Consider the following 16,710-nt stretch of genomic DNA (forward strand, 5'->3'; position numbering starts at 1 on the left):
TAGCACTGAATTCTCTTTTTTATTGACATCGGGGGAGAAAAATCTTTCACCATCTGATTGACCGAAGTTTGCCAAATAAAAATAGACAAAACAAATGTTTATGTACGTGCAAACATTGCAGATCAAACTGCTAAAAGAAATAACTAAAAGACAGGTCTTGAGCTAAGATCAAGCAGCAGAAAAATAGCAAATAGGTAAATGACTATTAAGTAGGTCTTACTTTGAAACTTCCCATTTAAACAAAGAATAAACAACAATAACACCACCAAATAAAGCCACAGCAGGTAATAGTTGCTCTTCTAAACTTTTATACACTATATATTAATCACTCTGTCTTTCAGTTATTTCCTCTGATAAAACTGACTTCTGTGAAGTCTCAGCAAGGCCATCTTGGCTAAAAGCACGACGTTAGACAGGAGCCTGTCTAATGCCCTGTTAGAATGAAGAAATGGAGGGGGTTGGCTTCTCTTTTCTTTCTTTGCTGAATATATCTGGAAACAAGAATCTGATTCTATGCAAATATTAGATTTAGTTTTCCAATGCTGGCTGGTGTTTGAAGATCCTGGAACGAAAAGGTGGCTCTTGGTAAAGCAAGATTCCTCTTGGTCCACAGGTAACATAGAAGAAAGTTTTTGGTTTTTTTGTACAAATCATGTTTTATTAAATCGCTTTTTATTTTTTATAAACAGTTCTTCTGTTTTTGTTTGTTTTTAAGAGATGAGCCATCATGGTGCTTCTCTGTAGGTATCTAACATTTCCATTTTGTCTTTAGAGGTCCTTTTTGGCTTCAGTTCCAGGTTATGTCATTCTGTTATACATCATCAGAGGCAGGTGTTCAGCTTTAAATATTGACAGATTTTTCTCAGTAGGAACATGTTGAAGCTTCTAACTCTGCTAAACATATTCATTTGACTGTTACAATCCAAAAACTGTAAAAATGGTGGAATGGAAAGATACAAACAGTATTATTGACACTGTATTGTCAAATGTTTGCACTGAGACCCCATGTACCATAGATTTTATTTTTAAAAAATCATATTTATATCCATTTACATAAGACTTACACATTTTAAAAGAAATACATACACAGTAAATACGTAAATGTCTAGTATTTTACAATAAAACAGATGTAACAATGTAAAGATGAGTGGCTTCATTTGATAAAAGCTTTGGATGTGCACTACTGTCAAATTTTTGATGACAGAGATGCTGAGAGAAAAGGGGGAGATTGTTTCGTTTTTCTGGGTTTCTTTTTTTTTTTTTTTTTTTTTTTTTTAGTAATTTAGGTATTTATTCTTGTTTTAAACTAACCAATACATGAAAGGAACATCATATCTGTTTGTATGATAAACCTTATGTGTTCTCTTCCCTATTAACCTGTTCTTGCAGAGAGTTTTAATGCTCTTTTCCTAAGTAGTGGTAGTGCACTTCAGGTAAAGTAGAAGAAAGAGATGACATCTAAGAGAAAAAAATAAACATTAATTAGCAAGGTTCTATGATTCTAATTCAGTCTAAAGTGCAATGACAACAGAAAATACAGCACTTGGTAAGTAGTTTAGTAACTAAGTTATTAAAACGTGGGTTTTGAGTATTCATAGGAGGCATGCATTTGTTTCATTTTAGATATGCAACACAAAGTTACTGATAATTCATTTTAATCTTTTATTAATTGTCCTCAGTCAACACAGACTGCTGTTTATGTTCATTTTACAGTTGTTTTCCTGCTGTTTATGTTCAGGACTGGGGTTAAGTTTCCTGCATATGAGGACCTTTGCCTGTTTGGCACAAGGCTAAACACACATTTTCAGTGTACAGACCTTGTTGATGTACTTTGTGGTTCTTCTTCCTAGTTCACTGCAGCTTGACAGCATTTACCTTTTTCACCCTGATGGTTTCTTTGCTATGGACCAGCTCTTTCCAGATTATAATTCACATCTTTTTGGAACTCTTCTCCATTTGTCCTTATCAATGAAAGGTTCCAAAGAGGATTTGGAAAGTACATAACTGATTTTGCCAATCTCCTTTAGTATTTCATTAGAATATAAAAGTTAAAGTAATATGTTCTATTGCTTCAGCCTGTGGCAAGAAATCTGTCCTGAATGACCCTTCTGCCTTGGCAATGACAAATGTTTTAGAAGTCAAAAATGTTGGGAAAGCTTGGATAATGTGAGTGCCAAGTCTATTAGCTGTGTAAAGGCATTGCAGCTGCTCAGCTGGGTCACCACATCTGGCCACTACAGCAGGAACCTTGCTGGGTCCTGTGTGCTCTGTAGAAAATTTCTTTGCAACATTAAATGGCCAGCACCAGCAGCCTTAATTGTTAATAAATTTCTGATATCAAGTACACTAAAACAGGCCTGTGCAGAGTGTGCTTATATAAATGTTTGAGAATGTCTGCTCATGGTTTCTGGCTGCTCATTGTGGTTTCAACAAATGTTCAAAAAATCCCACCTGAAATGCAATTTCAAAGTATGTGAATTGGACACAGCTGCTGTGAAGAAACACTATAAAGACACTGGAAGGTTGTAACAAACTGATGTTGTTGGCATTAACTGTTTTGAAATACAAGCCTTTGACAATATCTGTAAGAGAATGTCTCTTGCTCTCGTAAGAGTAGCAGAATGTAAGAATCTGCAGCCTCCTGTGACCACAGTCCATCTGCATTTGTTCCACATGCAATCTGTTCGCCACTTGCTTTTAGGCCTGCTCTTTTTACTATATAAAAAACTCCCTGATCTCACTATTATGTGGCAGCTTGTCCAGCTATTGCTCCCTTCTGCTGCTTAGTTCCTGGTTCTGTGCATGCAGGTACTTCACCGGAGTATCACAGCTGCTGATGTAGTCTAGGCAAGGTGTTACAAAAGCCTGGGTCTCAGTCTAAGCTGGATCTGAAAAATTTCAGGAGGCATGCTGTAATGAATAATCTTCCCTTTTGTCCAAATAGCAATCAGCTCCTTCCATGAAGAATCTGTTACTCAGGAACTGTGCTGAAAAAATTTTGAAAACTCCGCTGAAAAAATTCTGAAAATTCCTCTGTTGCCCTTCAATCTGACATCCCCCTCTATGGGTGGTTTTCGTTTATGCATTCATTCTTGAGTTGGAGGCAATTTGTTTGAATTTGCAAGTTTGATATAATAGTGAAGGAAATATTTTCCCTTCATGGGTTTGTGGGGGGTTTTTTGGTAGGGGGTGGGGGGTGTGTTGTTTTGATTTTCAATATAATGTATTGGAATTCAAAATAACTTCAACTTGCTTTTTGGTTTCTAACCTGCATGGCATTTTGAAATTGCCCTTACAGAAGGTGTATATACTAAAATTGTAGTTCACACCATCTTGTTCCTTCTCTAAAAGGTGTGTACAGTAAGTGAGAAGAGAAATAGTAGTATATTACTGTCAGTTAACCTCATATATTAGCCTTTACAATGTAGATGCAAATTTGATATCCTTATAGACCACTCAAGCATTTAAGATTAGGATGTAATTGGCAGAATAGTGGACAAGCAGCAAGTACTGATGTGATACATACCACTGATACTTGAAACACTACTAATACTCCAATAGAAATTGAATTTAACTTTTATAGCTTGTATAACTTTATATATGCATCTTTTTGCTCAAAATACATACCTCTGATCCATATATAGTGCCAGAAAAGTCTGCTACTTTACTTTTGTTTGTGCTTTGCTACTTTTTAGATAATTTTTAATATAGTGGGAATAAATGGCTTGGATAATCTTAAATTAATTTTTTTTAGCATTTCAGTTTTCCATTTCTGCTTTTGTTGCACTCTTCAAGCCTCATGTCAAGTGCCTGGCCCATTACTGCTGGCCTAAGAGATAGCTTGGTGTTTGAACTTCTTGGTCATGCTTTTTTGCTTCCAGAATTGCAATTCTGAAGCACATAGGAAAAAAGGTTCATATCTCTGCCTTCAGTTCCATCACTGAACCCTGTAAGAGTCCTGTCGCTGACTTTACTGATACAATACCATGCTCGAGTCTATACATGCATAACATAAAAAGATTTCTACAGTTTATGTGCTTCATCATCATCTTTGTAGAATCAGCTGCTAAACTTTTTCAGAAAAACCAAACCAACACCAAACCAACAAATAACCACAGCCCCCCAAGCTTATTTTTTCAGGGGTAGCTCAAAAAGTTCTCTGTTTTACTAACAGTAAGATTTTATACTCCTGCAATCTTTCAAACATATATGAAGTAAGGCTCATGTCATTAGGAGGATCCTGAGCAATCTACTTTTCCCACTGTTAACATTTCCTATTCCTAAGCATTTTTGAACCTACACACAGTTAGTAAAATCTCAATGGCCCCAAGTCTGTCCCAGTCTTGGGAATCAAAACAAATACCAACAACTTGCTTGCAGATCCGTGCATGTCTTGCCTACAATATGCAGCAGCTATTGAAGCATGTTTGATGCCTGATGAGGTTTTGGTGATATTCAAATATTTTTTCCAGCTGCCTTGCAATTCCCCAAGTAACTAAATGGGAACTGTTTAACTGAGAAAATACTAGCATAAAATGGTGCCATATTGATGTAAGTACTCATCATGTGTGTATTTTTTTCAAAATCTGGGATAAAATAGAAAACTCCATTTCCACAGAACTCTGGAACAGTGACTCTGTGATATTCATAGCCACATTCAAAAGATACGGTGAAAAATTTAACATTAATTCCAATACCAAATTTGATCCAAAGTTGCATCTGGCTCAGATTATCCTTTCTTTGTGAATTCTGCATGATTTGAGAAGTGCAGGAATCTCTGTAATAGATAAATTTTCAAGATTTTCTGTGTGGGTAATTCTTGTTCTAACTTGATGCAGCTACCTGATGTTCCAAATTGAGCCGTAGCTTTAATTAGGAAAAAACCCAACAAGTAAACCTCTTCTGCTTTACTAGCGTTGCTCCACATTCCAGCTCCTATTAGAACTCTTTCAATTTCTCATAAAGTTCATTCCCTTTGTCTTCTCCCCAAAATATGGTTGGTAGCATCCTCTGGACTGAGCTTAACACTGCTGTCATGACCGAATGACCACCCTAGGGAGTCCTTAGTTATGTCCTCTGCTCCATGCTGGTTTGTGCTTGGATAATGTGGGGTGTAGTTCACAGATATAAAGAGCTTTCATGATGGCTCTTACAGAATACTCACAATAATTCAGTGCTGGCTTCTTTGCTAGGCCTTGTCAGCATGAGTATGTGCGAACTGTTGAGCTGTCTAACCTCTGCAGTCGTGATGAAGCAACTGAAAATTGGGAAGGAGAAAAAAAAAAGGAAACAAACCAGAACCTCTTTAGAATCATCAGTAAAATATACCAGTCTGTCTACCACTGGAAGGGTGGCTGTTAGATTGTTCTGTGGCTTTCTCTAATGTTATCTGGGCATGGTCTAGTTCAAAACTCAGCACTCCTTCATGGCTGATGTACTGTTGGAATCTGTATAGAGTGAATACAGTTTAAAACTCAGTTTTGTCTTTATTTTGTCGTAAGTCCTTAATGCTCTTACCTATCATGCTGTTTAAATACTATTGTGTTCCTACTGCTGGGAGATAGGAAGCCAAATCTGGATGGAGATAACGTCTTCAAAATTACTTCCCTTTAAGTCTGCTGAGTTCAGTATACCCCGCTCAAGAATTAACTGTCTGGAAGATCTCAAGTAAATCACTAAATCTGCCTTGTGCCTTAGTTCCACATCTGTAAAATGGGAATATCATATTCTACAGCATACCATGACTAGAAGATGAAATCCATTAATGTCTATAAGGTTCTTAAATACTGCAGTAATGTGGGCTATGGAAATGCCATGGAAGCTAAGAGTCAATGGAATCCAGTGATGTAATCTGTAAATTATTCCATCTGTAACTGCAACTATAAAGTACCGTTGTTAAAGGTGAGAAACTTTAATGCAGTTTAGATGGCTTTAATGGAATTTAGGTGGCAATACTGTCATAGCAAGTTCATTATCAAGTTACAGGATGTGATCTCTACAAGCCACTGTATTAAACTACTTTGAGATAAGTCTATTTGCAGACCTAAATCCTGTCATGATGACATAAATGGCAGTATTTTAAATGAAGCAGTCTGTGTACTAATATTTCTCAGAACTTCCGGGAGGTATACTTGGCTTTATTTTCCATATAGCAGAAGGAATAGCTGTGATGGGATTTCTTTCTTCTGCCTGCTCTCTTACAATGATCTTTAAATTTTACTTTTTCATTCTGATTTGCTTGCTAATTTTCCACTCATTTCTGAGTTAGTGCATCTTTTGGAAATCAAAAGATTTCCAGAGAAAATTAAGACTGGTATATAGTAACTCAATTAGTGGCTGAATTTCAGCATTTGCTAGCTACTCATCTGCTGGTGACTGTTAGCATCGTCGGTTATTTGATGGTCAAGGCTAGGCTATTTAGTTTCAAAGTAAGATAGGAAAATAAAGATGATAGCTCTTTCTAATTGCACTCTCTAGAATACACTCCACCTCCTAGAGAGGCTAATAGGATGAAAAATTTGCTTAGATATTATATTCAATCTCAGTTGAAATTTAGTAAATGAAATCCTGTCTTTCTGATTGTTTGCTTTACATATGTAGGATAGTGAGATGGCCATATTTTTTTGTATTTTGAATAAACACTGTCAGTCTGAAGCAAGCCTGAAAAATGAATATGCCAAGTCAATGCTTTTCCATTCTCTAATTCAACACTACCAGACTCGTTTCATCCTAGTTAAATGAACACAATTGTTGTGGTGCAAAACAGACATGCATTAAAAGTCAATTTGGCATGCGAGGACGAGCCTTATACTTTCCAAGAGGAAGTGCAGAAGCGAGCTCATACCATCACCAGCCATCTTGCGGGACTGCCCTGACGTGGTGGTGAGCCGGAAGCCGGCCGGCAGCGTTTCCGACGCGCCCGGCATCATGCTGATCCCGTGAACCTCGCGGGGAGGGAACTGCCGCCGCCACGAGGGGCCACGCCTGAAGTTCTTGTCATCGCTCTGTCAACACACAGTTGTATTTGATGAAGCAAAATGAAACTTTTTGAATAACTATCCTGCTGTGTGCTATCTCTACCACTGCCAAAAGTATTCCATAACAACTACCCTGCTCTGTTGCACTGCATCCAGTCACTGTAATGTGTTTGAGATGTGCTTGTAGAAGTCAAAGCTTTAGAAATATTAAATGCTGGGGTGGAAAACTCTTCTTAAATCTTTGGCTCGATATAGTCAAGGGGTTTAGTATAGAACCTCCTTCAGAAAGTTCTGCTAAAATAGAACTTCTTACACAATGACAGAAAGTGGTTTGTTGCTGTATTAGGAGGCTTACATAAAGTACTAAAAAAGGATTAAACACTCATGTGCATGCACAGAATTCACAGGCGTCAATGCATTCATAGGCATTAAGGACTTTTCAGCAAGTCCTTTAAAGTTTTATTTCTCCTCATGTGCAGACATCCAAGACTTAAACATTTTTGCACTGGACTCTTATGTTAAGATAAATAATTTCCATAGTTGGATTTGAGATTCTTCAAATCTAGATAACTGCCCCAAATTACACTCTGTTAATATTGTTAATCTGTTAACTTCGACAAACTTTGAAGAAGAAAAACAATAAAAAACAAACCAAAAGTCTACTTTTTTCTTTATTTTTAAAAAGTGTAAGTTTCCTAAAGAATAGACTGCGCAGGCATCCCACCCACACACATCCCCCACTACCTGCTCAGGCCAGCAAAACTTCCACTCCATTCTGCATGCTTCCTCTATGGAAAATGTTCATCTTAAGGTAAGAGTGCAGTGTCAAATTTAGCATCTGAGTTGACACAAATATGTAGCCAAACTGAGGCTACTTTAAAAAGCTTGATGGGTATTGCTAAAATTTTTTTAAGCTGTAACTGACTCTTTTTAACAATGTTAAAATTAACGTGTCTTCATGCATTCAATTTAATGTTTTACTGTGATGTTTTATAAATACTGAAAATAAAATTAATTACTTCCTCAAGTCGTCTTTCAGTTCCTAGTGCTAAAAGGTTGTTGTATTCTCTCTCAAGGATCTGCCGTGCCTAGAGATACCAAAGTAAACAATTAAAATGGTTGAAGACAAATAAAAGGTAATAATGGGTACAGATTAACCAGAAGTAGCGTAAGCAACTTGCCTGTGTGTTTTGTGTTGGAATCTGTAATAATAAAGCTAAACTGCTGTAGTCAAAGTTTTCATCCAGTGCTATTAGTGAACCGTGTACACCACTTTCTAGAATATTATTTGCATATTCTCGGAGGCCAATAGCTTGTATCCAGCGTATGACTCTATCATTGCTCCATACCAGCACATCTGTAAGGACATAACACCTGGTCAGTCTCCTGATACCTGATAACTTCCAAATTTTACAGGTGCGTGTGTGTAGCTGTGCATGCTGTGTAGATGTCTTGCTGCTTAATTTCATACATGATGAATTCATACAGCTTTAGCACCTCCTATTCAAAAACTCTGTGATTATCTTCAAGAAATAATGCTTCCAAAGGAGAAATCTGCTTCCAGAAGGGATCTCCAGAATGCAATTCCTCCCACTTCCTATATATACCTTTTCAATTTGTAGGCAAGATTTTATAATACAAAGGCACAGGGGAAATATCCATTCCTCAAGGCTTCACTTGGGAATTTTGTATTAAACATTTCGGGAGTTGTGTCAGCACCTATCATATACTGACACGCCATAAAGTAAAAGATTAGTTCACCATTTTAGAGAAAAATTATTTTTAGTACAGAAAGCTGAGGCAACAAAGTGAGCTAGGAAACCATTTTTGAGGATTTACCTATTCTGAAAAAGTATCCTGCCCTGCCTGTAAGATTTAAAAAAAAAAAGTTACTTATACTGATCTTTATAGTTGTAAGTGGGAGAGACAGTACTGGGTTTTCTTTACTAAGTGATGAGGCTTCTTCCTGAACCTTTACAAATCCAGCTACTGTGGCTGTTCTGGGAGCAGGATTTCCCCATCACCTTGCTGAAAGCATCTCACTTTTTGGGGTCAGGATCAGCTGAAACACAGTGGCAGGCAGACACCAAATCTCATCGGGAATTAATGAATTTCCGCCATGAAAAACTGGCCAAGGCATGACAAGGCGAAGGAGGCTATGGACCACCCTTGTCCTAACAGGAACCAGCACTGAAGCCACACCAGAATTTGAGACCAGTACCCAATTCCCATATGTCAGTTTTCAGCTAGACCCACTTGGGCTGACTGGCACTGGCCTGCACATCCAAGGCAAAGTCTTTGCATTAGTGCATGCCATTATCTGCCTTGAGCAAGTGGACATTGTCACTGTAGCCCTTCAACTTTTTTTTTTTTTAGCTCTTCTAATCAGCATTGTGCTTGAGAATTGCTAACTGCTGTAGTCACTAGAGCTGGAAAAGTTCAAAGGAACCAAAGGATTCATTTCTGATAGTTGGAAAAAACCCAGCCACCCTAATTGTTACATATAAAAAGAACCATGCAGTGAGCCTGCAACTACTCTAGAGAGCTTTGCACAAATCTATCTATCTATCTATCTATCTATCTATCTATCTATCTATCTATCTATCTATCTTCAGAATCAGCTGTGAAATCTTCTAATAAGGCCAGTGTTGTTAGGAACTATTCTTAGGTACCAATCAACTGCCTCAGTGGTCGCCCCTCCAAGCAGCATTTTCTGTGATACATTCTGACGTAAGTAATCAAAGGCAAAGGTTTTCAAAAGATGGAGTATAGTGTTAAGGTCCTGAGTGCTCCCATTTTTTAGTGTTGCCCCCAGCACATCCCACTGAGCTGCACAGTGTTTGGCCTTGTGCTTCTGAGCCTGAAAGGGATTCAGGTAAGATCCATACCCAAAATTCAATTTAGCAAAATGTATGGGTCAAACCACCATTCAGAATTACAGTCCCAATTTAGTAAAGTACTTAACTGTGCCTAATTTAAGCAGATAGGATTTTTTCTGAAGATGGACTTACGTTAGTTTTGCTTAAAGCACATGCTTAAATGCTTTGCTAAAATGGCATGACAATGGGTTAACAGTGTCAAACTTCAAAAGAAGAAACATTCCCAGTATTCATTCCCAGGAACTATCACCTTTTATTTCATGCTGACTCATTTCTCTTCGCTTTTCCAGTTCTTTTCTATCATAATTCAACCTCTTTAAACACATGATTCCATATTGCAAGCTTGTTCTGTTATTTAAAGAGAAACATTTACAGAGTTAATAAAGATATTTTGAAAATGGGAACATATGTAGGATGTATTTCCTGCACTTCACATGATGTGTTTCATAGTGCCCATGTAGGAAATCTTAAGAACAGAGGGGAGAGCAAAACCAGTAAAAAAACTCCACAGACTTCAGGACAAATGGAAAAAAACCAAAATGAGTATGTTTGAATAACTGTTTTAGCATAAGAAACCCAAAACATTAAAAGTAGTATTCAGAAAAGGTCAGCCCTTGTGAGCCATGAAATGTTTTGTCAAACCAGGCTTTAAAAAAGTGACAAATCAGACAGTATATTAAAAAGAAATCCACTTCTTGTCACATAAACCTCATTCTCCCTAAAGTTTAAATGCCTTTATTTCCATATTTCCAATTTAGCTTCCTAGCTATATCCCTAGGTAACCCAACAACTGTCAAATTGCTTGTACTGTTAACAGCTTTTATGTGCTACACACAATAGCTTTTCATTATTATGAGATCTCAGGGCTTTGAAGCTTAGTCTAACACTTTCTGATACTTCACACCACTTAAATTATTACTGTTTCTGTATTGTCAAGAGTCTATTGATATATTTAATGGTTCCCTGCTCATTATGAAATTTATCTGTACCAGTATCTTGGTTTTGAGAGACATAATTGCAATGTGGTTGGCATTTGAATCTCTCAATTCAGATTTCTAACAGTCAGACCTCTCTTTTCTGTATGTTTTTCCACATGAAAACAACAGAAAATGTTTTTATTCTGTGCAGCACGGAGCACTAGAGCAGACACATAAGCATTTTTATAGACGTAGTCTTTATGCCAACGTACCGATGAAAACTATCCACCATTTTTAGGTGCACACGCAGATCTTTCTTTGTCAGGTGGTCTAACATCCTCGCGTCTACCAGGCATTCCATAAAATAACTTCGGTACTGAGGTAAACCCAGACTGGGGAGCCATTCGTTACCTATCCATTCATGGTTCATATCACCATAAGCCAGGGTCTACAGAGAGAAGAACATGGAGAGGGGGAAAAAATTCTTGAGCTTGTTCAAGAGTGCACTACAGACTGAAAACAAAGTATGTCTAAAAGAAAAAAATTATGTTTAAAAAGACTTAGTAATTCTTGTTTTGCTTTGTTATAACAATGGAAGAGGGAGCCACTGTGAGATATTTGTTATGGATACTGGTTTTGCCTATTGCATCTTGTTTTCTTATAAAAGTTTTAAGGATTTTTTTTTCAATTTTGAGTTTTCAATGCAAACTAAGTTGCTGCACAATCAAAACGTGTGTTTCATAATCTTACTTGCTTTCAATTGACCTTCTAGAATATTTATGTTAGGCAAACTCTGAACTCTGAAATCGTAATACAAACATGGCTCCAGGGAATCCACTGAGGCTTGTTACTGCTTGTGGGGAGAAAAATTTCATAAATAGGATCTAAGGACATTTCATGGCTACATACCTGAAGTCTTTTAGAAGCTGTAAGTTAATTTCAGTTGTTTGGCACTCAAGCTTACATTTAAATGAGGTATTTTCAGCTCAGTATTTTCAGAACAGTTTAAACCTAAATCCATCATATGTAGAGCTCAAGAAATTAATCGAGACAGGAGCAAACCAGGTTCCTCCTATAAACTAGTACTCAAGCCTAACATTTTCAAGCCTAACATCTCTTTGGTTTTGTTTTTAATGTCATAAAATAATAACGCAAAGCCAGATGGATATATTATCTATGAGGGAAAATATACTTCCCTTATATCTCATTCATGTGAGATTTTGAACAGGAAAGGAATGTCATCAGTGAAGATATCAAGACTGTGTAAGCATGCATATATTAGTGAGAAAAAATTTTAAAATGTAGCTAATTGACAGTTCTTGCTAAATTATACAATACTATTCGTAAACTGATACTTGGGTGTGACTTAGACAGTGGTTCTAGAAAAAAAATTCGGCATTTTTTTAGAAAAGTTAGCTCTCAAATTTATGGCATATTTATTTGTCCTATTCTGTAAAATGAGGAAAATACTTATTCTCTAAAACTCTTAACACAGTTTTAGATGGGAGATAGAATATGTCTCTGGAATGTAGTAATTTTTTTGTGAAAAATATTCACAACACATATACCTTTTTCTGCTTTACCTGACAAAACTGTCTGCAGTATAGATTTTTTGAGAAGAACCCTAAAATACTTAAATCATGATTTGATCATTGAGATACTGTCACAATATTATATTCCGCTATGCATATTGATGCACCCAATTACATTATTATTAACTTTCAGTTTAAAAAAGTAATGTGAAAGATCATACCTGAGCCCAACTGCCTTCTTCAGACTCTTTCTGTATTATCAGCAGGAAGCGATTAGTAAAACAGGTAAAAAGACATTAAAAATTAGTTATGAAAAGATGTAATTTTCGTATGCATGTTAATGAAAATATACACATAAAGTGCACAAATAACTCTGGCCAGTGGTTATGCCCTATGATAAACTACCTGAAAAATTATGAGACCAAAACCATAAAATGTAGCTGAGTTTTCAGGATAGAAAATCATTATATCTTGGTGAAATTTTACAGCATTATTTAAACAGTCTTCACAGTTTCACAATTAAAAAACATTTACTTAAAATTTGGGCATTAGTGATGTAGTTTTTTGATTTTGGAACATGAACAATAAAAAGTTGTCTTCTTGAGAATATATTGTAAAGGAGCTTTTCAGATAACATTTTTAATTGAAAAATCATATTTTTCTGGCTGGCCAGTTAAACAGAATCAACTGTACTTCTTATCAGTTCAGTGCTGTTGTATTTGCATTCGTCTTTACCAACACTAATAAAACTGGAAATGAGCTCAGTTAAAAAAAAATAGTGATAAGAATTGGCTTCCTTAGTGCTGATGAGAAAATTTTACATACTATAAGAAGCCTAAACTTTGAAGAAATAATTCCTTATTTCATCAAAAGTTATCTCCAGTACCTCTCCCCCCATTTATGGATTGGGCTGACTATAAAGTATGCCAAACTGAAGATCATTTTTGTCAGAGATCTCATTGGAACATTGCATTGTGTTTTATAAGCACCTTTATGGAGTTGTTATAATATAATGCTAACAACCAAAACCAAAAAACATATATTCCAAATCGGGGAAAAAAAAAAAAAAGTCTTACTTTTGTGCTAAGGGAGAGGTTTGACAAAAATCAATAAATAAATGACACTCTCCATGCACCTGCAATCAAAGATCATGAATACCCAAGCATGGACAAGAAAGATTCAGCATTAATGAAAACATGAAGTTATGTAAGGCACCGTTCTCAGGCCTTATTTCTTTCTGTCAGCAACTACAAAACACCATTTAGAAGAGGGAGCAGATTACAGGAGAAATGTTGCACCTGTAACTGTGATAATTTCATTTCATTAGATGAAGTTTCACAGTGGCACTGAAACTATTATATACTCTAAAAGTCCAATACTGGTTTTATGGTCAAACAATTTTTGTGATGGCAATACCATTTTTTTTTTCTGAAAGATTATGTAACTGTTCTTTTAATTCAATTTCATTACTCCTGGCAACTTTTTAATATCATGCTTTGGGAAGCATCCTACAGAAGATCTGGCATCTGTGTTAAACCAGAACAGGCCTATTCTCTTTCAAGCACTGAAACCATTGTAAGTGGAAGTGGAATGACTAACCGTTTTAGCTGGAGCAGCAAGATTTTCCATTTCTTCATGGGTCACCCAAACATTGCCTGAGGGCTACAGACAAGGCCCACAGGAAGGCAGGTGGGATCCACATTAGGTAAGCAGTGGTAAAGAAGAAAGGCAGCACCACTGTAAGTTAACAGCGCATCACCATCAGCACAACAACGTTCTTGCCTCTACCGAGCTGCAACTAGAGACAACTTTAGACAACTTGGTTTGTATCTTTCATTAGTGGCTTCTGAACAGATGTGATGGAGTATTGCAACTAGAACTGATGGATGAAATCCGGCAGAGCACTGCCATAAAGAAAAGAATAATAATTAAAGCTGGATTTCATAAACAAGTGGCAAACCTTTAGCTCACAGCTCTGTGCCGAGGTAAGCTTCAGCTCCCAGAGATTTTCCAGCCTAAATATTCTGCACAAATCACATGCTCATATTGTAGTCTAAATAATGAATACTTCTACCATGTTTCTGTAAATCAAAAATGTTAAGATAATTCACTTCTAAAACTATTCATCCTCATCCTATTGTTTTTCATCAAATAATTACTAGGACAATGAGGAGAGTCAGGGAGGGAGCATGGATGTGTGCTATGTTTTCTGGAGACCTGAGATAAATTAACTTCTTTCCTGAGAAAGATGGGGAGCATAAAGACTGGGACTCAGAAATGCACATTCCAGGGCAGGGCAGCTTTGTGTGCAGACAGTTACTCAGGCAGAATTAAAAAAAAAAAAACAAGGCAAAAGTATTCCCAATGTTTTTAGCTTGAACCTAATATTCTCTCACTTCATAAGTGTAAATGCTTTTATGCTTTGAAATACCTTCTTATGCTTTTAAAATAAAAATTAATTTTGTGTAGTAATTCAAACATCATATTGAGTCTTTACTGCTTTACTTTGGTAAAATCCATTACAATTCATAATATTACCATGGTAATGACAAACAAAACTGTTTTCAGGGAAGAAAGTATCAGACAATGAACTACAATATTTAAAGAATATGAGCAACATGAAGATAAAAGGGCAATCAATAGCCATATTAGTGCTGTTGCCCAGTTGCTTATGTAGCTCAGTGGATCTGGTACCTCACAAAGGTATCTGAATTCTAATTACCACCAGAAGATTCTCCCTATTTATAAGATATAAATATTATTAACATGATCATTATAATTATTATTATTATTATTGCCTTGCTAGCAGAAATCTGAGCTACACTACTTGAGTAGTAGTCTTTGTCCTTCACTTCTATGCCTTGTTTGCCACCTGATCAAGCCTCTTTTTTGTTAGTCTCCATTGCTTCTTTTATTGCCATTACCATCAGCATATCTCAGCATTTAAAACTTCCTTATGTTACGTTGTTTCTGTTTGTCTTTTTTCTTTTGTTCATCAGTTTGGCCAATTTCCCCTGCTTTTTATATATAGCACATCCATTCTTACTCTCCCTGATCTATTTCCTTGCCCCTTTCCTTTCAGACATGTATTTCTGTGTATCTTTAGTTGCTTCCATCTTTTCTGCCAACACTATCTCTTCCTTCTTCACTGAATGCACGGGCTCCATCTCTGCTTTGCAGATGCTCCCCTCACACCTCCAATCACTTCTTCTCTCAAAAAGCATGAAGAACCTAAAGCCAGCTGACTTATATTAGAAAACATTTGAAAGGGGGAATGGGAAAAAGACTCAAAAGAGATGTGTTCCTACATAACCTCTCCCAACCCCTGCCTCCCCTCCACCTCAAAAAAAGAAATAAAGAAAGAGAACAAACAAACAAGAGAAATGCGATCTGATTAGGCTGGTACAGATGATTTGAAGGAAGAGAAAGGCAAAAATTTAGACAAAATTACAACTAGGATGCTCCATGTTGATTTGGATAACATCAAGGATAATCAAAACAATGACTTAAAAAAAAAAAGAATATCTGATAAAAAAAATCAGCAATCAACAATCAAGCAAGTGATGAACTGGTAGTTCTGAGTCTTTATTAGACAGTTTTCACTGATTGTGAAGTGTGTGATATAGAGCCACTCTGGTACTACAAAAGTTTTTCTGCAGACTCCTGTAGGGTGAAGTTGGGGAAAAAAAAGTTAGCTGAACAGGACTCACTGTTCTGGATGTTGGAGGTGCTGATGGACTTGTCAGTGATACCATCTCCTGGATTGCTAATCGGAGTTTTAGACGATGGAGAGGATTGCTGATTCCAATTTCTCTTTGAATCTCAGTGTCGGACAAAGCAGACATGATAGCTCCACTCTTCACGTTGGCACGGCAGGCAGCGACATACCAGGCTGGCATCCCTAGCCAGAGCTGTCAAGAGAAAGGACATTTCATTCAAAGCACTCCTTCATTTCTCAAATGAAATTACAGTCATAGAATATCCTGAGTTGGAGGGGACCCATTTGCATAATCAAGTCCAATTCTTGGCTCTGCACAGAACAGCCTCAAGGATCACACATGTGCCAAAAGCATCGTACAAAAGCGTCTTAAACTCTGTTAGACTTGGTGTCATGATCACTAATAATTAATTAATTAATAACCTATATTAAATAATTAACGTCAGGACACCTATCAGTCTGAATAAGCATGGTAACACACACAAATGAGTATGAACATCATAGTCTCTAATAAAACACAATTGTTTCAGAACCTTTGAAATTGCCATGATTTCATGTGAATTCTTTTTGCTTTTACTGTAATCAGAACCTTAAACCAAGGCATGCTTTGAATTATTTTTAGAGATGCCTCCATCCCCTGCTCTACTCCTTTCCCAGATTTTTAATGACCAAGTACTGGCCCAAGTC

General features: G+C 36.7%; 1 protein-coding gene across 4 annotated transcripts in view; it reads right to left on the minus strand.

Annotated features, from left to right (window-relative positions):
- PPFIA2 (PTPRF interacting protein alpha 2) overlaps positions 1-16,710 on the minus strand; it is a 293,356-nt gene continuing 276,646 nt past the window's right edge. For all 4 annotated transcript variants that reach the window (XM_066183313.1, XM_066183312.1, XM_066183316.1 and 1 more), the window contains 10 exons: positions 16,016-16,216; positions 13,905-13,967; positions 12,527-12,556; positions 11,046-11,221; positions 10,107-10,204; positions 8,159-8,334; positions 7,997-8,065; positions 6,845-7,004; positions 5,165-5,257; positions 1-1,458 (listed from right to left, as the gene is read on the minus strand). In XM_066183313.1, the coding sequence (XP_066039410.1) occupies positions 5,199-5,257; positions 6,845-7,004; positions 7,997-8,065; positions 8,159-8,334; positions 10,107-10,204; positions 11,046-11,221; positions 12,527-12,556; positions 13,905-13,967; positions 16,016-16,216 (1,032 nt within the window). In that variant the 3' untranslated portion in view covers positions 1-1,458; positions 5,165-5,198. The remainder of the gene's footprint in view (positions 1,459-5,164; positions 5,258-6,844; positions 7,005-7,996; positions 8,066-8,158; positions 8,335-10,106; positions 10,205-11,045; positions 11,222-12,526; positions 12,557-13,904; positions 13,968-16,015; positions 16,217-16,710) is intronic.

Source organism: Chamaea fasciata, unplaced genomic scaffold (genome assembly GCF_029207755.1).
Source record: "Chamaea fasciata isolate MVZ Bird 193981 ecotype frontalis unplaced genomic scaffold, bChaFas1.0.hap1 SCAF_5, whole genome shotgun sequence".
In the NCBI taxonomy this organism is placed as follows: Eukaryota; Metazoa; Chordata; class Aves; order Passeriformes; family Sylviidae; genus Chamaea; species Chamaea fasciata.